This window comes from Triturus cristatus, chromosome 6, assembly GCF_964204655.1.
Source record: "Triturus cristatus chromosome 6, aTriCri1.1, whole genome shotgun sequence".
Taxonomy (NCBI): Eukaryota; Metazoa; Chordata; class Amphibia; order Caudata; family Salamandridae; genus Triturus; species Triturus cristatus.
Genome location: NC_140589.1, coordinates 1,500,693,422 through 1,500,718,706, shown reverse-complemented (window position 1 = coordinate 1,500,718,706; position 25,285 = coordinate 1,500,693,422). Strand labels below are relative to the sequence as shown.

The 25,285-nt window shown below is 47.8% G+C and overlaps 1 protein-coding gene across 2 annotated transcripts in view; it reads left to right on the top strand.

The window, feature by feature from the left end:
- Positions 1-25,285, top strand: part of TRMT6 (tRNA methyltransferase 6 non-catalytic subunit) — a 206,652-nt gene that overhangs the window by 132,269 nt on the left and 49,098 nt on the right. For both annotated transcript variants that reach the window (XM_085612633.1, XM_085612634.1), the window contains exon 8: positions 17,110-17,195. In XM_085612633.1, the coding sequence (XP_085468759.1) occupies positions 17,110-17,195 (86 nt within the window). The remainder of the gene's footprint in view (positions 1-17,109; positions 17,196-25,285) is intronic.

The window sequence follows — 25,285 nt, the reverse complement described above, 5'->3', positions numbered from 1 at the left end:
CTGGCATGTCTGAATCCCAGAAGAAAGCCCTTTTCAGGGCTTGTTCTTCATGTGGGAAGAAGAGGCTTCATGTGGACGACAAGCATGAAATATGCTTGTATTGCCTTTATCCGGACCACGTCCCTAAGGACTGTAAAATATGTAGGTCTTTTCCACATAAGACCTTGAGAGACAGGGAGGGCCGTCTGCTTATTTGGCTGGACAGGCTCAAGGACAGAGAGAGTGTGGTGTCCTCAGAGGCGAGCTTTTCCGGAGCCTCTGAAGTCTCCCTGAAGAGGCCGAGAGTGACATCTCCTGGCCCCTCAGACGCTCCTCCTAAGAAGACACACAAGACGTCTTCAGAGGCAAGATCTTCGAAATCTTCAGTGTCTGACAAGGTCTCTCTCACGTTCAAGAAGCCTACTCTGTCGGCCACAAAAATTGCGACACCATCCTCTGCGCAAAAAAGGCCATCAGGACATGTCTCCACAGCAACGACGACCGTGTCCACATCGGCGTCGGTCCGCTCGTCGACGACCCCTTCATCATCGTCTGCAGGTACCCCTATCTCGTCTATTATACTCTTAAAACCGTCGTCTAAATCATCGTCGACGACGAAGATAGTCCCGTCGAGGACCTCGTCGATGAGGAGCCCTCCGTCGACGGAAGAGTCGACGACGAGGATATCGATGACGAGCGCGTCGACGATGAAGGCATCGTCGACGAAGATGTCGACGAAGATGTCGACGACCAAGGCGTCGACGACGAAAGCGTCGACGACGAAAGCGTCGACGACGACTGAATCGTCTACGACCGCATCGTCGACGAAGACTTCGTCGACGAGGAAAATATCGTCGATGGGGACGCCGTTGGTGACAGCCATACCGTCGTCGACGGAGCCATCGACGGGAATGTCGTCGTCGTCCGTGGGACGGAAAACCACGGAGGTTTCTGTGCAAGGATCTGCTGGCAAACTTTCCAGACCACAGATTACCCCGGAAACAACATCTCCAAGCAAGGTCCAAACCAATTTACCTCTGGAGATTCTGCAGAGTGAAGAGTCCGAAGAGGAGCTCTTTCAACAAGCTACTTCCCCTTCCGAGCTGTTTGTCAAATGCCAAAGCACGGACGAGGAGCAGGAAGACTCAAGCGCGCAGGAGCGCCCCGTCCAGGAACAAGTCCGCACGGAGGTCACTCCAATGGTCTGCCTCCCTCTGGCAATAGTTAAGGACCTCAAGTTCCTTATCAGGGATTACAAACAACGTTTCCCGGAACCACCAAGGCTGGATACAGGGGTCCCAGTGCCAACTACAAACCCCCCAACGACAGCCCCAAGGCAATCACGGCCGGTTACGCAGGTCTGCCATGAGCCGCCACCTCAGGTGATAGTCATCGGATGAGGAGGCTGAGGAGATGGAAGAAGGAGAGGTCCAGGGAGACCATTCGGACCAGGATGAGGAGGAGGAGTATGTAGCATCTTCACCACCTTCCCCACAACCGCGCCAGGCGGATTCACCGCCTGTGGATATTGGTGGTTTTCATAAGCTCGTTGAACGGGCTGCGACGCGGTTCCATATGGTCATGGAGTCGGCGGAGACGGAATGCTTCCTCCATGACTTTAAAGAGCAGACGAAGACGACCAAATCAATCCCTATCATCGACTTCCTCTGGGACCAGGGAAAGAAGTTGATGCTGACGCCAGCTTCAGTTCCTGCGGTTGTTCCGCGCCTGGATAAGAAGTATAAGGCATCGTCCACGGCACCAGCTTGCCTGACTGGCCAAACGAAGCCGGATTCTGTCGTGACCCAAGCAGCCCAGAAAAATTCTCGAAATCCCTCCTCGCCTCTGTCAGCACCACCGGACAAGGAGGGCAGAAAATTAGACACAATAGGCAAAAGGTTTTCGACCACTTCGGCAATGACCATCAAGGTGGCCAATTCCATAGCCCTTTTAGGGCGTTATAACCGCCAACTTTGGGAGGATATTGCCCCAAGTCAAAGTCAAAAGTCAAAAAGTTTTTATTTTTGTTACGGTACTCTTTCGAGGACCACAAAATAAAATATACATTATACTTTCCATTTAATACATTTTCAATGACATTTTCAAAAACTTAAAAATTCTGTAACAGACGAATTCATTAGGAGGGCTTTTGCATAATGATAAAAAGTCTTTTGAGTTAACGATCCTACAGGACCGATAGATGGACTTAAGACATGTTAACCTTGCGTTTACAATTTCTGCATTTGGACATATAAAAAGTAAGTGTTCCAAATTCTGGTTGCCCCCTTGACAGAGGGTACAAAAGGCAGAACTGTCAGGCCTCCAGGAGGAGGTAAAGGTTTGTACAGGAAGTGTTCCCAGGCGCAACATCATAATTGCACGCCTTGCACCGTGTTGAAGTGTATACTCTAAATAAGGCTGGCATTGTTTGTATTCCTGGGAGGCTGCATAGATCTTATATGACGATAGTCTATTACAATGTAAGTGGTCAATCTCGTAGCTCAGTTTGGGAGTGAAGTTTTTTAGAAAAAGTTTGAGTTGGGCTGGTGACCACGTAGACAAAATTTCCACACTAACTTTTGCAAGCTGTAGGGCTTCTCGCATATTTTTTAAAAAGGTAATATGGGTAGAGCTGGTCTCGAATGTCTCTATTTTTAGTAAACTTCTTAGAGTGCCTTCTTTTGAATGAAGAAGGTTATAGGCCCACCTTATAATACTAGCTATGGCTGTAGCATATGCACTCGTGATGGTACATTCCAGTCTCAATGCCTGTACTGGGGTAGATGTAGAAATCTTCAGTAGTTTTTTCAATATTTTACCTTCTACTGAGTCCATATAGGTCCATTGTTTAAAAGGAATATATTCCGAGGCGTAAGACAGGACCGGTGAGATTTTGGCTCGATAGACTTGAATTAGTGCAGAGAAATGCCTTTGTCCAGTGGCCGAGTATAAGCGGGACAAAGCCCCAGCATGTAGGTCACTTTTCCTTTTCAGGTGATTGATTTGGTTGATGTTACTCATGTTTTGTGAGAAAATTCTGCCCAGATATGTATACTCCTTTACTTGTTCTAGCTTCTCACCTTCCAACTTCCATTCGTACCTTACCCTTTTCTTCTGGTTTGAAAAAGCAACCACTTTGGTTTTGTTTGTATTTGGGGTTAAAAAAATTTTTATAGAATACTTGTATAAAATATCTAAAAGATTTTGTAATCCGAAAGGTGTTAGGTCAAACATGACTATATCGTCTGCGTACAGCAGGGAATGAATATATTCAGTGGCTATCTTAGGAGGAGTGCATATCCCTTGCTGCAGTTGGGAAGGTAGGTCACTTAAATACAGTGAGAATAAAATTGGAGCCAAGAGGCACCCTTGTTTCAGGCCATTTGATGTTCGTATTATCTTCGATAGGCCCTTGTCACTCCCCATTTGGACACGGCACCAGGTGTCACTGTGTAGGTTCACTATCAAATGTAATAGCTGCTCCGGAATGCCCATTCTTCTTAACTTTGACCACAGGGTCGGTCTGTCCACTCGATCGAAAGCTGTCGAGTAATCGATGAACGCTGCGTAAATAGTTTGTTTTTTCCCTGTTGCGTACTTGTCTAAAATGGTTTGGAAGATTGCTACATTGTCAGTGACTGAGTGGTTTGAGCGAAATCCGGACTGAAACTTAGGGATTAGACCCAATGAGAAGGCCCAATTTTTCAGCCTATCCAGGATTTCTGCTGCAAAAATCTTCCCGGCAGCATCCATGAGGGCAATTTGCCTATAGTTTCCCGGTATGTTTCTTTTTCCTTTTTTGTAAATCGGGATTATAATACTTCCTTTCCAGGAGTTTGGCATTTGACCACTGTCGAATATATAGTTAAATAGCGGCGAGAGCACCAGTCCCCACTCTTTATGTTCAGTTTGGTATACCTTGATAGGTATCTGATCGGGGCCAGATGCACCCGTGCTCCTTGCCTTCCTGATATTCGCAGAGACTGACACTGCCGACGTTTTATTGATCTTAGTATCTTTAGTTTCCACAATTTGTTCTCCCGCCTCTTCATTTTTAATAGACTTATTCTGTTTATATAGCTCACGAAGGTAAATATCCCAGTTTTCTTCTGAAACAGGAGTTGCCTCCAGCTTTTTTTTTGGATCTCGTCATTATTGCAATCAGTGTCCAATATTTGCGCTGGTTGTTTTGTTTAGCTGCTTGTTGGATTTCAGTCCAATTGAAGTCCTGTTTCAGTTTTTTCTGTTTAGTTTTTTCTCGTCGTATTTGATTCTTTAATCTATTGATTACCTTTTTGTTTGCTGACGAGAAGTTCAGATACTGGGCGCGTATCAGCCTATTGAGTTGTTTTACGACTGGTTGGTTCCAGTTTTTATTCTTATTTCTCCATTTACTTTTTACTGATCTGTTGTGTTCTAACTTACTTTGCAGAGCTTGTTTGAGATTATTCGTTAATTGTTCGAAATTCTTTATAGGGTCATCTGAATATATGTTAGTCAATATATTGGTTTCGGAAATTAATAGCCTCAGATAGTCCAGATTTTCTGTCCCCCAATAAATGCGACGCCTTGTTATGTTTACTTCCGTTTTTGTTGTAAGAAATATTGGCTGGTTATAAGAAGAGGACTGTGCAATCCAATGGGTTGAAAGGTTTAGAAGAGCATGATCACTTTCTTCATTGAATATTATTGAAAGTTGAATCATTTGTTCTTTTTCTTCGATCCCGCATATAAAATAATCCAGGGTAGAGGGAGATCCATTTCCTTGCCGTGTGTATGTTGCTGGTATGTCACCGTTGATGTTACCGTTTAATATAGTCCCATTAATGCTGGAGAGAAAAGATAATAGTGCGCGTCCTCTCTTATCTGATTTAGATCCTTTTGGGAATTCAGGGAGTGATGTTTCCAAAGATTCCTCTTTGAAAAGACGAGCCCATTTCTTTATCTCACAGTTTGAAATTTTAGCGTTCAAATCCCCCATTATAAGATATGGCAAGTGAGATTGATCTTCAATGATATGGGTGATAATCTCTATTAGGCGGTCAAACAGCAAATCATTATTATTACTGGGAGGTGCGTAGATATTGAAAAGTAATATTTTTTCAAGTTTGGCTGACGCTTGAGTTCTAAGGGATACTTTTAAACATTGTAGATTGTCTATGTTTGTATAGATTATTTCCTGTGACCAAGAGTGATCTTCTTTTAATAATATTGCCAGACCACCCTTGGCGTGTCCCCTTCTAGATCTTTTTGCCAACGTTTCATATACATAGTATCCTTTTTGAGTAAAGGTATTAATTAACCATGTTTCCTGGAGGGCAATGATATCAGGGGAGTTTTTGATTGCATGTTTCATTTTTAAATCAGTTTTCCCTGCCAAGTTCCAGGACAATAACGTCAGACCTTTGCTAAACTTGGTGGTGTTGTAAATTTACCGTTTTTTTGCTGTTTAAGGTTTCTGATAACCATGCCCACGATTTTATTGAGTTCTCAGTGTTACTAGAGCTTGAATTCCGGGACCATACTGACCTCTCACCTTGTATTACTTGTATTTTGAGTGAATCTTTCCTCATAATATTTGATGCTGAATCTCCCCAATTAAAACTATTGTTTTCTTTTCTTCTATTAGTTTGTCCTAATGTACCTTTGTTTAGGTTGTTGATTTTAAGATCTTCCACCGAGATTACATCATAGCCATTTTTGTGAAGAATTTCCTTCTCTCTGATTATTATTCCAGGCAAAACTGGGGAATAAAAGGATACCTGTACTAGTTTGTTATTTTCTTTTATTGGAAAGAGTACTAGGTCGATTTCTTTACTTGTCAGAGAGTTCAGGGATGGTATTTCTTGTAAGAGATTAATTATTCTACCACGATTAAACGGCTCCTTATCTGAGGGAAATAGCTCTTCGATAGTTATGTGTTTAGATGGAATTACTTCCCATAATTGAGATTTATTATCATGTAGTTCTTTTATATCCATGATATTTTGCGTTGTTGATCTGTTTTCTATCGGAGGACAAAATTCGTCTGCTTTTGGGTTTAAGGGTTTTTCTACTGGTATTTTTTGAGTTTCTGGAGAGTTCACCAAGTTTACGGGAGTGAATTTTTGGAATTTAAGCTTATTCCCTTTTTTCCTCTGTATTCTCCTCAAGGGTTTTCTCTTCTTCTTCCCCCTTACTTTTTCCCTAGTGTTACTTTTTTCAGACTGTCCTCCTTGGCTGAAATCCTGTTCGGCAGTAACTCCCGATAACTCTGCTTTATTTTCCCCGATAATCTGATCACGATTATTATCGGATACTTTATTCGAAAAAATAGGATAATGTTTAGTTTTGTTTTCGGTGATGGTTTCCGATTCTTCTTTGAACAGTTTTTTAAGTGAATATGTGATAAGAGGTTTTTCCTTATTTCTTAGTCCCTTAGTTTTAGTCTTAATTATTAGTACGTCGTTCGTTTGCGTGCTTGCTTCCTGTTGTTTTGGGGTCGCACTTCCATTTTTATGAAAATCATCTATTTGTTGTAATTCGACTGCTCCGGGTTGTTTTGGTGAGACTTTAGTTAGATCTTTTTTCTTTTTTTCTTCAACCAGGAATTTAAGTATTCCTATTTGTACGTCTAAAGTATCGTCCGAGTTAGCTAAAATTTGACCAAGATGAGTTAGTACTGATTCCAAAATTTCTTGCAATGAAAAAAGTGCTTTTGACAGGGGAGAGGCAGTATTTTCAGAATTTGGATTTATAAAATTAGGGTCTGATAGGTTGGCCAGATTAGAATAAAGGTTAGGCGATTTTTTTGGTGAACTGGTTAGTGGATGTTTTTGACTTAGCAATATTTCTGTTTTTTCTTCTTCGGTCTTCGTGTTATGATTTACAGATACGTCGAAGAATAAGTCGTTGTCCTGGTTTTTTATAGGTGTTATAGATGTTATTTGAGACGTATCTGGGAATGATTTTTGACATTCTTCCGAGAGAGAGAAATTTGCCAAATTACTTTCAGTTGTTATTTGACCTTGTTTATTGGGTTTCTGATCTGAGAAATGTAACGAATCATGTTCAACCTTATTTATTGAAGGATCCAGCTTATTTTGATCATCAGTTAAATATGGAGAAAGATACTTTTTCTTGGAGAGGGTAGAGAAGTATTGACTTATAGCTGGAGTACTTGATATTTGACCAGGTTTTAGTGATTTGTCAACAGATTTTCTTACAGCTGCGTCTGTCCCCATACGCCTCATGTAGATTGTCCGTGAGCGTAGTTTTTTTAGAGCCCTCATACTTGGGACCGGAAATCTACTTTATAGCTTATAGTAGTCGCAGCAGGTTTTATGTATTTGTAATAACTTTATCTTTATCTCACAATCTCAGTTGATCAGTAAGAAATGGGGGGTTTTTTCACGTCGGTTTCAGAATTTCGTTAAGTAGTGTCCTCGTGTGCTGAACGTTAGTGGGGTGGCCCGTCCCGTCCTCGGTCGTCCCCGGACGGCCTCAGACGGCCCGCTCTTTGTCCGGTCTTCGTTCCGCGCTTGGTCCCGCGCCGCGGAAGGCTAATTGGTTTTTCTACGTTTCGTCAGTGGGCGTGTCCGTGGGCGTGTCGCCTGGGGGAAGAGGAACCAGCTGATCCCAGCTTGGAATTCTGGTCCTCGCAGTCCCCCAGGTTAGGCGCGCTGTAGTTTTTCGCCCAGCCTCAACCCTTCTGACTCCAGCTGGGAGCGATAGGCAGAGCGTGCGGATTGCAGCTCACGCTCACACCAGCGAGTCAAGGGGAGGGGCGCCACGGAGCAACAAACAGAGACAGCGTCAGCTCAGGCACAGCAGCTCAGGACACAATCGGTGAGCAGAGGTAGAGATCCCTCGCCAGGCACGAGTAGCAGCAGTTCACAGAAACCAGATAGCGGTGAGTGGCACCCGCGAAGCGGGTGTCACGAATACTTGTCCTGCCTCGTCAGTGGGCGTGTCCGTGGGCGTGTCGCCTGGGGGAAGAGGAACCAGCTGATCCCAGCTTGGAATTCTGGTCCTCGCAGTCCCCCAGGTTAGGCGCGCTGTAGTTTTTCGCCCAGCCTCAACCCTTCTGACTCCAGCTGGGAGCGATAGGCAGAGCGTGCGGATTGCAGCTCACGCTCACACCAGCGAGTCAAGGGGAGGGGCGCCACGGAGCAACAAACAGAGACAGCGTCAGCTCAGGCACAGCAGATCAGGACACAATCGGTGAGCAGAGGTAGAGATCCCTCGCCAGGCACGAGTAGCAGCAGTTCACAGAAACCAGATAGCGGTGAGTGGCACCCGCGAAGCGGGTGTCACGAATACTTGTCCTGCCTCGTCAGTGGGCGTGTCCGTGTCGCCTGGGGGAAGAGGAACCAGCTGATCCCAGCTTGGAATTCTGGTCCTCGCAGTCCCCCAGGTTAGGCGCGCTGTAGTTTTTCGCCCAGCCTCAACCCTTCTGACTCCAGCTGGGAGCGATAGGCAGAGCGTGCGGATTGCAGCTCACGCTCACACCAGCGAGTCAAGGGGAGGGGCGCCACGGAGCAAAAAACAGAGACAGCGTCAGCTCAGGCACAGCAGCTCAGGACACAATCGGTGAGCAGAGGTAGAGATCCCTCGCCAGGCACGAGTAGCAGCAGTTCACAGAAACCAGATAGCGGTGAGTGGCACCCGCGAAGCGGGTGTCACGAATACTTGTCCTGCCTCGTCAGTGGGCGTGTCCGTGGGCGTGTCGCCTGGGGGAAGAGGAACCAGCTGATCCCAGCTTGGAATTCTGGTCCTCGCAGTCCCCCAGGTTAGGCGCGCTGTAGTTTTTCGCCCAGCCTCAACCCTTCTGACTCCAGCTGGGAGCGATAGGCAGAGCGTGCGGATTGCAGCTCACGCTCACACCAGCGAGTCAAGGGGAGGGGCGCCACGGAGCAACAAACAGAGACAGCGTCAGCTCAGGCACAGCAGCTCAGGACACAATCGGTGAGCAGAGGTAGAGATCCCTCGCCAGGCACGAGTAGCAGCAGTTCACAGAAACCAGATAGCGGTGACTGGCACCCGCGAAGCGGGTGTCACGAATACTTGTCCTGCCTCGTCAGTGGGCGTGTCCGTGGGCGTGTCGCCTGGGGGAAGAGGAACCAGCTGATCCCAGCTTGGAATTCTGGTCCTCGCAGTCCCCCAGGTTAGGCGCGCTGTAGTTTTTCGCCCAGCCTCAACCCTTCTGACTCCAGCTGGGAGCGATAGGCAGAGCGTGCGGATTGCAGCTCACGCTCACACCAGCGAGTCAAGGGGAGGGGCGCCACGGAGCAACAAACAGAGACAGCGTCAGCTCAGGCACAGCAGCTCAGGACACAATCGGTGAGCAGAGGTAGAGATCCCTCGCCAGGCACGAGTAGCAGCAGTTCACAGAAACCAGATAGCGGTGAGTGGCACCCGCGAAGCGGGTGTCACGAATACTTGTCCTGCCTCGTCAGTGGGCGTGTCCGTGGGCGTGTCGCCTGGGGGAAGAGGAACCAGCTGATCCCAGCTTGGAATTCTGGTCCTTGCAGTCCCCCAGGTTAGGCGCGCTGTAGTTTTTCGCCCAGCCTCAACCCTTCTGACTCCAGCTGGGAGCGATAGGCAGAGCGTGCGGATTGCAGCTCACGCTCACACCAGCGAGTCAAGGGGAGGGGCGCCACGGAGCAACAAACGGAGACAGCGTCAGCTCAGGCACAGCAGCTCAGGACACAATCGGTGAGCAGAGGTAGAGATCCCTCGCCAGGCACGAGTAGCAGCAGTTCACAGAAACCAGATAGCGGGAGGATATTGCCCCATATTTAGCAGAACTTCCGAGTGCGGTTCAGGATGAGGTGAAGGCACTACTTTCCGAAGGCCAGACTTCTGCGGCCGAGATCATCGACTGCGCCATAGATGTAGCCATGACAGGCTTTCGTCAACTGGCTGGGGCTGCAGTCCTGCGCCGCCAAGGATGGCTCAAGGCGACGTCGTTCAGGCAGGAAGTGCAGACGAAGGTGCTAGATATGCCCTTCGACGGACAGCATCTATTTGGAGATAAAATTGACGAGGCGCTCCAAGCCATTAAAAAGGACACGGACACGGCTAGAGCGCTTGGAACCTTGCAGGCAAGGAACCAGTCCTTTCGGGGCAACAAATCTAGAGGTCAGTCCTCCTACAGAGGATCCTTCCAGAATAAGTCTTCATATTCTTTCCAGAATAAGACCCAGTACCAGCAAAAGCATCAACAGGGTCGACAGTCATCTTACGGAAGATCTAATTTCAGGGGTAAGAACCAGAAGAGGGGCACCGGTGGACGCCAGTGACCGCTTACTCCAGCCAGTCCAGCTACCATCTTCTTCTTCACAAATTGGAGGAAAATTGACCCATTTCCTAAAAAATTGGCGCATCATCACCTCAGATCGTTGGGTGCTCCAACTCCTCAGATTCGGCCATTCCCTAGAATTTACCGCCATCCCGCCTGCAACCCCTCCCCGCAGGTTTCCACACAGACATCTGCGGCTGCTGCTCCGGGAAATATCGGAGATGTTAAGCAAGGGAGCAATCAAGCGAGTTCCATCAGCTCAGAGGGACAAAGGATTCTACTCCCGTTTCTTTCTGATACGCAAGAAAGAAAAGAAGTGGAGGCCCATCCTGGACCTCAGAGCACTCAACTCTTTCCTGAAGAGTCAGTCGTTCAGGATGGTGACGCTCCAAGAAATCCTAGGCATTCTGGAGGAAGGAGATTTCATGACATCCTTGGATCTTCAGGATGCTTACTATCACATCCCAATACTCAGGGGGCACAGAAAGTTTCTACGTTTCGAAGTGGCAGGACAGCACTACCAGTTCAAGGTCCTTCCGTTTGGCCTCATATCCGCTCCGCGGATTTTCACCAAGTGCCTTTCTCCTGTGGCAGCTTTCCTACGTCAAATGGGTCACCAAGTTTTCCCCTACATAGACGACTGGCTGGTCAAGGCGCCCACGGCCGTAGGCGCAACCAAATCCTCCAACGCTTGTACCAATCTTTTCCAACATCTAGGATTGACACTCAATCTTCAGAAATCACATATGTCCCCAACGAGAAGCATCACCTTCCTCGGGGCTACCCTGAATACGGAATGCGCAAGAGCATTTCCTTCAGACGAAAGAAAACACAGGATCATATCGTTGGCCAAGACGGTGGCATCAAGGAAATCCCTGAGGGTTCGCACCTTCAAGTCACTCCTGGGAATGATGTCTTCTTGTATACTACTCATCCCTCACTGCAGGCTGCGGATGCGCCCACTGCAGGAGGCTCTCTCGAACCAGTGGACTCAGAGTACAGGTTCGTTCGAGGACATTATAAGCATAACACCGCAAATATCCAAGAGTCTCGAGTGGTGGAAGGATTGCAGAAACCTCTCGAGAGGACTACCGTTCCTGCTTCCAGCAGCGCCACTGGTGATCACCACAGATGCATCTCTAGCGGGCTGGGGAGCTGTCCTTCAGGACCTCAGAGTAAGTGGCAAATGGTCGGATCGGGAGCAACGCCTCCATATCAATCTGCTGGAGTTGAGGGCTGTGTATCTAGCGCTGCAGGCCTTTTTACCACGCATCCAGAACTCCCAGGTGCTCGTCAGAACGGACAACACCACGACGATGCATTATCTGAACAAGCAGGGAGGAACGCGTTCGCTCACTCTATCGCGCGAATCGCAGAAGATCTGGAACTGGCTTGTTCTTCAGGGGATCACCCTCAGGGCGGACTACGTCCCGGGAAAGGCCAACACCATTGCGGACGCCCTAAGCAGGCAGAAATCCCTCTCCCACGAATGGGAGCTCAACGAGAGTGCACTAACACACGTATTCTCAGAGTGGGGGGTTCCACGAATCGACCTGTTCGCCACCAGGGAGAACGCCAAATGCCCAAGCTACGCAAGCTGGCATCCCCAACCGGAGTCGCTCGGAAATGCCTTTTCCATAGGCTGGTTCAGCGTATTTGCGTACGCTTTTCCACCGTTCCCGATGATTCCCAGGGTCCTCAGGAAGATGAAGGCGGAGCCCTGTACCCTAATTCTGATCGCCCCGTACTGGCCGAGGCAGCACTGGTTCTCGGACCTTCATCGCCTCTCCATCAGGACACCGATTCGTCTAACACAGCACCCGAACCTGCTGACAATGTCCAACGGGCAGGTGCAATTCCCGAACCTCCAATCGCTCAGGTTATCGGCCTGGCTCCTGAGCACAGAGAGTTTTGCCATTTGAACATCCCGCAGGAATGCAGGGACGTGCTAGCAAAAGCGAGGGCGGACAGTACCAACAAAACCTACTCTCTCAAATGGAAGCGCTTCTGCGTTTGGTGCTCGGAGAAGGGCCTGAGACCACTTCATATCACGCCCGAACAGATATTGCCATATCTCCTGCTCTTGGCACAGTCCGGATTAGCACATGCATCCATAAAAGTGCATCTGGCGGCAATTTCACGTTTTACCAGGACTTTCAAAGGCCCGTCTCTCTGGTCCAGTAGACTTGTTAAACAGTTCCTTAAGGGTCTTTATAGGTCCTTTCCAAGACCTCGACGGGTCCCACCGACATGGCACCTCAACTTGGTCCTTAACCAACCCATGAAGCACCCCTTTAAGCCCATTCACCGAGCTTCCATCAGGTACATCTCATGGAAAACGGCTCTATTACTCGCTCTAACATCTGCCAGGAGGGTCAGCGATTTGCAAGCTCTCTCCATTCGGGAGCCCTTCATGCAGTTCAAACAGGACAGGGTGGTGCTGAGGACAAATCCCAAGTTCATACCGAAAGTGCCTTCAGACTTTCACCTCAACGAGCCGGTGGTCCTACGCTCCTTCTTTGCAAACCCTACCACGGCAGCAGAAAGGACGCTCCATTCTCTGGATCTCAAACGGTGTCTTAAGTTTTATATAGACAAGACGAAAACCTTCCGAAAGTCTTCACAGTTATTTGTGGCCTACAGCAGACCAAGGCTGGGTATGCCTCTAACAAAACAGAGCATTTCAAGGTGGATCTCTTCTGCAATAGCGTTCTGCCATGAAGGGGCCGGACGGCCGTTGCGAGACAGGGTGGAAGCACACTCCACCAGAGCGATGTCCACGTCAGCAGCGCTGTTTGCTGGAGTGCCGATTTTGGACATCTGTAGAGCGGCGACGTGGAAGTCACCGCATACCTTCTCCAGACACTACTGCCTGGATGCCGAACTTACGAAGGATGCGGCAGTGGGCCAGGCGGTGCTCCGCCATCTGTTCCAGTGAGGTGAGCCTTCCAACAACCCGCCTTCCTGGTATGCACATTATTTACTGTTTTACTGTTTGATGTATGCCAATGTTTCAAACTGTTATGGTAATATGTGTATTATCTAAAATAACTATACGGCATGTTACATCAGAAATGTGCATAATGTATTGCTAACTACTCTGATTCAGGCATGTGAATCTATGAAAGACACCCCTAATACTGGATAAGAAACGCGTTACTTACCTGTAACAGCAGTTATCCAGTATTGGTGTCTTTCATAGATTCACATGCAACCCTCCCGCCTCCCCTGGAAGGACTCACGCCTCTCTCTAACTATATTACGCCTACCTAGCTTGGTGCGTACGAAAATCTGAGGGACTGAGGCTCCTGCCAGGAAGGTTCTAGAGGGAGGTGATAGCTGATTGGCTGACTCTAAGAGTTTGGTCCTTTTTACATAAGGACTAAGATAGGCGGCTAAGGGGAGGCCCTTAGGCCTATTTTTCTCTATGTATGTCTATAGGACATTACTTTTTTATGTACCGGAGGCTCCCGTCTCGACGACGGGGAATGATTCAGGCATGTGAATCTATGAAAGACACCAATACTGGATAACTGCTGTTACAGGTAAGTAACGCGTTTCTTAATAATAATAATCCACATTTGTAAAGCGCGAACAATCACCCGTAAGGGTCTCTAGGCGCTGGGGGCCGTCGGGAAGATTAGGCAAGCTATTGCCCAGAATCACATGGTGCTGGGCTAATATGGCGCCGGGGATTGAACCGCGATCCCCAGATTCCGGAGTCAGTCACCCGGGCCGCGGCGCCACACCTCTTCCCTAGTGATTACAACAAAGAAAGCCAATACCGGCTTTCCAGCACCCTTGCATATTAACCAGTTGTGCATATTTACATATCTTTCAGGCAAGTAGGCACACTGGCATGCAAACTTATTTTGCTGTCTTCCCTGTTTTGGTTTCACAGCGCACAAGATTCTCTGCCTTACATTGCAGCTGAAGCATTTTAGCTCTTAGATTAACCGCCCCAGCACAATTTATTTTCAAAAAAATTAGAGGAACTGTTTTTCTTGAGTTAAAAAAAGTAATGTTTGTTTGCAGCGCACGTAGACGCACATGGTGGAGAACACAAGTAATGGCACAGCCAATTGGTCTCGCCTATGCAAAATCTGTTGGCTTTGCCAATATTTTTGCCATGTTGCACAATATCACTGCTCTACAACATAGCTTAAAGTGTCAAAGCCAAATAATGGAGCGATTTCGCTTTGCAGGGTTTTTTTTTTTTTAGCCCTGTTCTCCAGCAGGCAGCATGGTTCAAAGTTTAAAAAGAAAATAAAAAAAACACCAGCACTGACTGCGTCTTATTTATTTACTTTCAGCCATGCTGCTTTACAACATAGATAAAAAAACATTTACACAGCCAATAGATCTTGCATAGGCAGGACCAATTGTCTTTGGCAGTGCTTGTTCAATGTAAATCCTAATGCTAAATCAGAAATGCCGAAGTGTGCTATCAACTGCATCCTATGGATAACTGAGCTGCTGGTGTGCATTCAACAAACGCACATGTGCAATAAAATTTGTCTTGTCTCTTTTTCCAAATGCACTCTGGAATCTGTATTATGGACTATTAAATCCCTTGCTAGATCTGCAGATTTTTTAGACTATTAGCAAGGTCGATAACTTCCTATTGCAAGTGTCAGTGCGTCAGTCTGTCCTTTTAATCATGTCAAAGCGCTACAACGGTTAAGACTGGAAGTGGTATAGTCCCAATACGGACTTTGGTGCTCCCCAACTGGGCTCGTCACTAATCTATTTAAGATCAAGTTCAATAATCAGTACTGGAACATTCCTACTAACAATGATCGACACAAGTTTGTTTCGAAGGGTAAATAAGGTTAAATAAGTAATTAATAGGCAGAATACATGAAATATGCCATCAATAAGTCTAGCAGCAAATTGTACAATTCATAGGTACACAGAACTCCGTAAAGTTCCGTATGAAATCCGGCATAGATTCACCTTCTAAAGGTGGGAAGTAAGTGGGTTTGGGGTGCAATGAAAGGCACTTCCTTTCATACACTTCTACACTAGTACATGGTTCTCAGGATATGCACCAATGAGGAACAAGCTAGAGGCAGCATTTTACTACAGTATACATTTGAGGATTCTCGCATAGTATTCTTGCATTAAATGTAGTTGTTCTCGCAGTTTATTCGAGCACACTATTTATGACTTTGTACATCAAAAGCCTGGGACAGTTTGAACGTCCTTGGTATGGTGCTAGAAGATGTCTCTGGGAACGCTCTATTTATTAGTGTAAGTTTGCAATTCTTTATTTAGAACAAGAAACAGTCCAACAGTGATTTAAGATGGAGGACAGTGTAAACCCAGTTTATGTTAGCATAAGGCTAGTTTCCAATGTATTTTAAAAGTGAGCAAAGAAAAACCGCTCTCACATCAGTGTCTGTTAGAAGATGGCTCAGTGGAATTGTACGTTATGTTTGGGATTCTTTTATCTGATTGTGTGCACTGTAGAGCTTTTTATTATCTGGGGATGCTTCTCTACTTCATGTCAGTATGTCTCAGTGTGTGCATTGTTGTATTGTATAATACTCCAGTGATATTAAGAACATTTTTATTTTCTATGGGTTCATTGCTAGTTTAAATGCTTTCATGGAGTATATCTTACAAATAATGGTGCAACAATTTATAATTTTATTTTTACCAACTATTTAAACATAAACTAGAACAGTAAAAAGAGTTATGTGGCACATAATACTTGAGGAGAGAATACAAATCAAAGAACATTTTTCATTGTCTAGGTTCTTGAATTGGAACCAGCGGATAGAAAAGCAGATGTGTTTTTGGACAAGATTTCACGAGTGATAGATTATTGGGACTTTAAATGCCCTTATAGAATCCTGTATTAAAGCAGTGCTGCACTAGAGCAGTCATAACAGGGGCCAAATAGTCTTGTGTCATGGTGTCTTTGCTCAGTGGTGAGAGAGGCCGTGATGTGCAGTTAAGGGATTAGATGTTCTTTGAGTGGGACTGTAGCGAGATGAATGTCATGGGTATGGGAATACATATGGTGGGTAATTTTAATTAATTCTTACAAGTTTTTATTTCTGGGGTAATTTTGGCCATTTTTCTCCCAGTGTTCATGAGTCGAACGAGGTGCAGTGCTTCCGTAGTAGACCAAATCCCAAGTACGTTGCATTTGTCACTATTACTCTACAACTGACTGTTGCCTCCTCACATCCGTTAGAGGATGACATACAGAGTACTTGTTGATCAGGACACTAAACAAGCCCAGGTATTCAAAAAAGCAAATAATCCAGTGTTCCTGTACTTAAAACTCTAAAGCTGATGACAACATTATAGTTTTTCTGATTTTGTTTTTATTGGTAAACATTGCTGCCAAGAAGTGGGCTTGGAAACATGAAATCTAGGCTGCTCCCAGTTTCCACCCAGAATGTAGCGTACAAAAGATACTTCACTCAGACACACCAGAAACGCTGATCATCTCACTGGGAATTAAAAAAAAGTTTACATCAGCCGACACAAACAGAATCTCCAACTATTCTGAATTGAGACAATATTTGCAAGTCTAAAACGTGCGCACTTAGAAGTGCGCGTCTAGAAGATGTAACGTTCAATAACATTAGGGGTGGGAGACTTGCCGCTTAGTTTAGGTTTTTTTGAATTTTGTAATGTGAAACTTGACAGTAGATGATATGCAAATTCCCATCAGCCATGTGGATGTAGCCAATGGTGTGTTATTAAAAGTCCAACTGAACATTGAATCAATAGATATGAATAAATTATGCTGGAAAGAATGTTGATCAGCTTTACACATTTTAGTCTTTTTTTGTAATCTTAAATATATTATTCTTACTCTTTCCATCAAGGCTTTTGAAAAGAAGAAACGACAAATAGAAAGGAGGAAAAGGGAAATAAAGGCTGCTGATTTACTGAAAGACAGAAACACAGATGGGTAAGGTTGGTTTCTTGAAACTTGATTTAGATTTATATACCAATATTTGATGAAATTGCCTGACATGTTAGTAGGCAATGTTTGAGAAATTGACATGTTTAAAAAAAAAAAAAAAAAAAAATCATGTTTATTTTTTATTGTAGCACTGAAACTGTGGAAGGCATTACAGGCATATATCCTCAGCAGCATTGCTTACTTTTTGAGGAAAAATTATACACATTGATCCATAATGCGAGCCATTTGATAACACTTAACACTGTTAATGAAAAAACCAGCACGTCACACACCACTCGACATATTGTTCACAGTTGTACAAATCAACCAATGGCCACATCAGATAGTTCCTCCTGGCTTCCCACTTCAGATCTCACCCCATAATCGGTTTGCCACCATTTCCAGATTTTATCAAATTTATGGGGCAGCCTCTGCTACGGTATGTCAAATTTTCCGCCGTCATGTAGAGCTCCATCCCCTGCCTCCATTAGTGCATGGTAGGCACCTCAGGCCCTCCCCAACATATAGCCACACCTCTTTTGGCTACTATGAGGCCTAGCATGCAAAAGATCAGCTTAGAACGAGGAATGCCAACAATCATTTGGGACCCCCAATATCACAAATCTCAGGTCATGTGGTAGTGATATGTTTAATATTGCAGAGAGTTCCTGGATGATCATTGTCCAGTAGGTTTTGATATGTGGACATTTCCAATTTGTATTTAAGAAGGATACTATGTCATTTGTGCAATGCAGACAAGCTGGAGAAGGTGCTCTTGCCTTAGTGTGTAGTCTATGGTGGTCATAGTATACCTTGTGGTGTATTTTAAATGGTATCAGGCACAGAGCAGCCTTGATGGCAACCTCTTGGGGGTGCACCTGTGCCTCCTCCCAGTCTGTATTCTGTAGGTCATCCAGGTCTCTCTGCCATCATGCTCTCAATGGGCCTAGGGTATCTGGCATGTTGTTGTTTATGGTTTTATATGTGACAGAGATGGCACCTCTGTTAAGCTTGTACATTAGGATGCAACCTTCTAGGGCAGCACATTTCGGTATGTCAAGTCTCGATCAGTTCCTCCATGCATGCCTCAGTTGGGCATATCTCAGAAACTGGGATGGGTGTAGTTGATATTCCCTCTGCATCGAAGTGAGAGGCATCATATCTACACCCTCGATTGTGTCTCCCCAACCCCCCCCCCCCTTAGATAGAACAATGGTGTCTAATGCTCCGAATCTCAGCAGTTTTACGATCTCTTGCAGCTATCTTCCTTCCCACAAAGGAGTCTCTTGAGTGATCTTACAGGCCCACCCAAGCACCTTTGTTGCCCTGCTCCAAGCTATCCATGCTACTTGTGATGCTGGCGGAAGCATATGTGCCCCCCTCCCCCCCCCCCCAATACAGGTAGTGAATTTGTGTTCTGTATTCCAACAAGGCTTGCGTGAGCCTGAATGTAGGGTGGTGAAGGGGGGCATAGACCCAGTTGTTAATGTTATTCAGATGAGCTGCCCAGTAGTAACCTTCCACATCAGGAAGTGCAAGCCCCCATTGTACTGGTTTCACTGCAGCGTCCTAAGTGAGATCCTTGGGTGTCCCCCAATCCCACAGCAAGGTCCTCAATTCCCCATCTACCTTAATAAATACTGCCAACCGGACCAGGTAGTAAGTATTTTGGAGGACATATAACAATTTTGGCAGTGTGATCATTAAAAAAATAGCCTCCCTTCCCATCCGTTTAAGAGGTAGACCTCTCCATCTAACAGTGTCTGCCTGGAAATCTAACAACACCCTCCCTACATTGCGGTGGAAACCTAAATTGAAAGCCTTTCATTGATGTCCGTAACCTTTGGGACAAAGGTAAAATCACCTGCAATGTTTGGTGAGTATATAATACTGATTTATCCCAGTTCATCTTGTAGCCCGAGTAAGCTTCATAGTCTCCCAATATTTGGAAGAGCGTCGGGACAGGGATTGCTGGATTCGTAATATATAGGAGTATATCGTCCGCATATAAAAATATTTTCTCCACCTGTTCATCTTCTGGTGCTATCCGGAATACTCCAACACCTGGATGTTGCTGGATCACACATGCAAGGGATTCTATCGTTGGGGCGAACAGTTGTAGGGACAGCCTTGCCTGGTCCCCCTGCTTATCAGGAATTTGGCCAACATCTTTTCGTTGACCCTTACTGTGGCAACTGCACCATGATATAATATCGCCACCCATCTCCTGAATCTGGGGCTGCACCCGAATTTGAATAGAGTCTGCTCAAAGGGCCAGTGAACCTGATCGAACTCCATGGCGTCCAGGGACAGAAAAACGCGTCGGGTAGGCTGGGTTTGCACCACATTAAGCCAGTTGTGTGTGCGCCACAAATTAAAGCCTGAAGCCTGAATGATCTTGAGGTATCAATGGGGAAATGACTTGTAGTAATCGGATAGCAAGAGCGGTGGGCAGTAGTTTTGTTTCTGCGTTTAGGAGAGGGATCAGGCGGTAGAAGTCTCGTCTATCTCCGTTTCCCTGCTTGGGCAAGGCAGTAGGGGTTGCCCTTCATAGATGCGGGGAAAGTTCTCCCACTCACAAACTTCATGAAACATATTAAGTAAGTGGGGCCTCAGATTAGCACGTATCTTATAAAATGTTGCTGGGATGCCATTGGGCCCAGGGGTTTTCCAGGGTCTTAATTTTGAGATGGTTGCCTGTGTCTCTGGTAATGATAGATTGCACCAAAGAGTTCTCTGGCTTCTTTGTCAAGAGCAGGAGTAGGGATATCAGCCAGGTAGTGCCCGATTGTGTGGGTCACGAAGTGGTCTGGCCTTGTAAAGGTTGACATAGTAACGGGTGAATTAGCCAACTATTAGGTCATCCGCGTCGTACGTCTCCCCTTTTGGGCCACACAGACTGGATACCCATTGGGCCTCTTGTTCCCTCCTGCTTAACCAGGCCAGCAGTTGGCCGACCTTGTCCCCCGTCTCATACAGACAATGGAGAGTAGCCATCATCTCTTTTTTGGCCCCCTTGTTGGCCAGGTCTCTGTATTTATCTTGTTAAGAAGCTATCTATATAGGGACTAGGGGGTTAGATTCCATCCCCAGTGATCCTTCTAACTGTAGGATCTGGACTTCCCAGTCCTCCAGCTCTTTGTCGCCTGTTCCTTTTTTTTCTGTGCAATCCGACTTTGGGCCTAATCTCCAATTACTGTTTTAGATGCTTCCCGCGGTACAATCTTGGATTCCGTGAAGTATATTTTGATGTCTGCTCGGAAACCCCGTGCCATCACCCCGTCCCTAAGGTCCCAGGCGTTGTTCCCATCCTGTAGCCCTCCTTGCCCCACTACACCCCATGTGAACCAGCAAAGGTGAGTGATCGGGTAGCCCCCTCGCCATGTAGTCTGCTTGCCTGACCTCCCATATCTTACCTTGGGGCACAAAGACATAATCTAGCCTTGAGTACACCCTATAAGCCCCTGAAAAGTAGGAGTTCTTCCATTTGCCCAAGTGTATACTGCTCCAGAGATCAACTAGTCCCACCTTGTCAACCAATAGAGCAAGCGCTGTTGCCATGGGGGGTATGGGAGGGGGGGCGCAGATTGTCCTGAGCGGTCAGTGTCTATTTCCATTACATCATTGAAATCCTCACCCACATTAGTGCAGGGGTGGAATCCAGGAGAATCTTGGTTATTTTGGCCATGGTGGATGCTTGTATTCTGGGCAGGGCATATACGCTTACTAGAGTCGTTTCAGTGCAGCCCAGCATGCCCTGCACTCCCACATACTGACTTTGAGGGTCAGCCCACGTTCTTGTTGCTTTAGAGGGGAGGGTTTTCATTTTCAGTATAGCTACTCCTCTGGCCCCCGTAGTGAATCCTGCATGTGCCAGAGTAGTATATGCTCCTCTCCCAGAAACCGTTTCCCCTGTTGGTGGGTCTCCTGGAGGAGGACCACATCTGGCTGCATCCTCTTGATGTATTGCGCCATCAGGCCTCTCTTAATCTTGTTACCGAGGCCATTTACATTCCATGGCATTATCTTTAGGGGTGGATCGTCAACCTGTCGGGTCTATGCCTTTTAGAGCTGTGTAGTAATGGTATCGCTGTGTAGGTATGTATCTGGCTGTAAACACGGCTGTGCAGTTTTATGCCTTCCATGTCAACCAAATAAACAATACAACGCAGTCTGTCTACCTTTCCACCCTGTCCGTATCCCCCCCTTGTATCTCCCCCAGCAAAAAACAAGGCAACTGTGCCGAATCATGCTTGAAGAGAGTCTGAGAGGCCTGTAGCCCACCCACCATGTTAACATGCACAACCCCAAAGGATTATAACAACTGCAGTAGATATACCACTTACTTGAAAGAAAGAAGGAAGAACCGGAAAGGAGGAGAGCGAGGATTGTTCACTCCAAGAACCTCTGCAAGTCAACGTGGGACAGTATCCTGTTACCTGTCGGGCATTTTAATATAACGTTTATGCAAATTATAGTGCTTTTCGGAGTCCTGTTGAGGAAATCCGCCCCATGATTTAGGGCCTGAGTAGTTGCCTCTGACCGACCTCGGGTTGGCGGTCCAAAATCTCAATTTAAATGAGACCGCACATGGTGCGGTCGCAGACTCCCATTTTCCTATGGGAGCTAGAGCCTACTCCGCTGAGGAGGAGTTTTCCCTAACCCCACTGACTTTTCCAGTTAAAAGGAGAGCCGGGGTGTTTGGGTTTACAAAATAAAACTACTAAGGCAATCCATTAAATAGGAACCCAAGCTAGAACTTTGGCGGCACCAAGTTTATTGGCTTACACTTTCTCAAGTAAAAGATTTTTTGGACAACATAGCCATCAGAACTGTCAGGGCCTGATTTCCTGCACACTGTCCGGATATGTTGGCCGAAGTCCTGCTAGCTCACAGTGCACCATCTTTACCCCTAACCTAACAGTGTAACAAATGGATTGTGCAACCCTGACTCACTAAGGAAATCATGGTAACAGATCTAGAACCCTTTTGCTTAGTTACTTATGCATACCCAAAGAGATGCACAGTAAAACGTTAAAGAATTTATTGAAACCTTGTGCTTCTTGCGTGAAATGCCTGTGCTGCAATATTCAATAGAAGGAAACCGAATAATCTGATTAGCATTACGAGAATGGTGAAAAAGGTGAACAGTTCAACCATTTTGCTTACTACAGAGGATATATCCTTACATCTGAAAGAGACACGTTAGTGATAGATTCCTTACCTTAGAATATCCCCAGGCGTCAGACTGGATCCGGAAAGTTTTTTGTAGCAGTACCCCTGCACGTCAGTAGGTGGCGTCGTGCGGCTCCGTCGCTGGCGTCGTAAGCGCCGAGATGACGTCACGGATACTACTTAGGCGCCACCCATGCACGCTGACGTCAGTTCTTTCATTTTCCGCGCCAGCAAGCGCAGATCAGGTTAGAGCCCGTACCTTAGTCACTTTTTGACTACACTTTCGAGACTTTTGTCTCCTGATGCACATAGGGATGCCTGGATTTTAGTCTTGTGGGGCCTGCCGTCGCAATATGTTGGTGGCGGACCCCCACAATGTTTGCCTCTACTGCCTGGAGACTGACCACGACTCCTGGTCCTGCCGGGACTGTTGTGCCATGGCCCCAAAGGCCTTAAGGGAGCGGCGCCGGAAGTTGCTGGAGGCCCGGCACTTGTCCCAACACCGTTCCAGGTCCAGGGACCGTTCCCGGGAACGCTCGCAGGGCCGCAGTTGTCGCTCCTCGGGCTCCATGTCCTCGCCCTCGGTTTCCGGGAAGCGACGACAAAGAAGTCAAAGAAGCGTGTTCGCTCTCCAACATCCCCCCGCCGGTCTTCGGATGCGGATGAGGGGGACAGGAGTTCTGCCCCTGCGGCTCCATTGGAGCCACGGCCTACCTGCCTTACCCGGGTCCGTCGGCGACTCCGGAACAGGTGCAAGAGTTCCTTGCCACCATGGACCACCTTTTTAGGCCTCTGGCTCCCGCCGGCGCGCCTTCGTGCCCCGCGGTCCCGTGTCCAGATCCTGTTGGGCTTGCGGCGCCGCCGGCGGACCCCGCTTCGGCACCACAGGATCCTGCGCCACGAAGTCCAGCGCTGCTGGCTCCGGCCCCAGCGCCACCCTCGGCTCAGGCGCCGCAGTGGGTGCCGTTTGTTCCGCCCTTGCCCTGGTTCCAGGACCATTTTGTTCCTACCTGGGACCTGCATTGGGAGGCGGTGCCGGCTCGGCCCCAGCCGGTGCCGTTCCCGACGCCGTATGTTCCGGCTCCGGCTCTGCCGCTGCGGTCTGTTCCCGCTGCCATGGAGGATGACTGGGAGGGGTCTGAGGACCCTCTTGTCCATCAGTGTGACTCCGAGCAGGACTGGGTGGACGACTTGGAGGATGCCGGCGACCTCGATGTCTCTTCTGACCCGGGGTTTGCCTCTTCCCCCGCCTACCATGGAGGCGGGTGCTTCCTACACGATGGTGCTCCTTCGGGCTGCTGAGGTCCTCAACCTCTATCTCCCTACAGTGGCCCTCAAAACGAATCTCCTCACTGAGGTGCTTCAGACGGCGTCTACTTCGTCGGAGCCCCTGCTTCCCTTCAACGACGCCCTCACTGATGTCTTGTTGGGCACTTGGTCGAGGCCGGCCACAGGGGCTCCAGTGGATAAGAATGTCGCCAGGCGTCTCCGCGTTTTTGATCACTCACCCCATGCCTGAGAGTCTGGTCATTCAAGTCTCGACGTCGCAGAGTGCCATTCCCACGGCTGCGCCTGATAAGGACTCTAAGAAGCTGGAACAGTTCGGGAAGCGGTTGTTCTCTTCGGCTAGCTTGGGGCTGCGGTCTGTGAACACAACCTGCTTGTTGGGCCGCTACTCCCACGCGGTGTGGGATACAGTGGTTGCTCAGGTGTTGCCTCAGTGTCCTGAGGAGGTCCACGCTGTGCTGTCCCAAGCAGTTGCTGAGGGTAAGGATGTGGCTAAGTTCACCATTCGGTGTGGTTTGGACACCGCTGACTATCTTGGCAGGGAGATTTCTACGATGGTGGCGCATCGTCGCCACGCCCGACTACGATCCACCTTGTTCTCGCACGATGTTCAGATCTCACTCATGGACATGCCCTTTGATGGCACTCGCCTGTTTGGCGATAAGGCCGACAGTACACTGGAGCGCTTTAAGGACTCGCGGGCTATGGCCAAGTCCTTGGGTCTTTCCGCCAAAAGGCGGGCCACTCCTGGTTTTCGTTCCTTTCGTGGCCACGGCAGAGGTGCCCAGGCATGTTCCTTCAGCAAGCCTGTGCAGAACCAGCCTCCGCGTGGACGTGGTTTCCGCAGGGGTGGGTCTAGGAATCAGCATGGGGGTTAGTCCACCTCCGCCCCACTGCTTTTACCTCCAAGCCTTCCTAATCCGAGCTTTGTGGAGCAACCCACGCTGGTGGGTGGCAGGATCCGCCACCACCTCCCCCACTGTCACGATATCACATCGGACAAGTGGGTGTTGCAGATCATCCGCAGGGGTTGCTCCCTTCCCTTTCTGACCTCCCCTCCGGCCATGCCACCTTGGTGCCACTGCATGTCGGGGGATCACTTGGTACTTATCCAGCAGGAAGTCTCGGCCCTCTTGGCCAAGGGGGCCATTGAGTATGTTCCTGGGCCGGAAGTAGGGAGTGGTTGTTGTTCCCACTACTTTCTGGTCCCCAAGAAGGACAAAGGGGGCCTGCGCCCCATCTTGGACCTCCGGAACGTCAATCGCTTCCTCCGAAAGGAGAAGTTCAAAATTCTGACTATGGCTCAGGTCCTGGCTGCCCTCGACCCTGGAGACTGGATGGTAGCGTTGGACTTGCAGGACGCATATTTTCACATCCCCGTCCTGCCGGCATTACCTGCGGTTCACGGTCGGCCAGGAGCAGTTTCAGTTTGCCGTGCTCCCCTTCGGCCTTACCAGTGCCTCTCTGGTGTTCACGAAGGTGATGGCGGTGGTCGCAGCTCATCTGCGCAGGTCGGGGGTGTCAGTCTTCCCCCACCTCGACTACTGGTTGTTGAAGGCGAGCTCACCCCAGGCAGTTGTCAACCACCTTCAGACTACGGCCGACCTCCTGCATTTGCTGGGGTTCTCCATCAA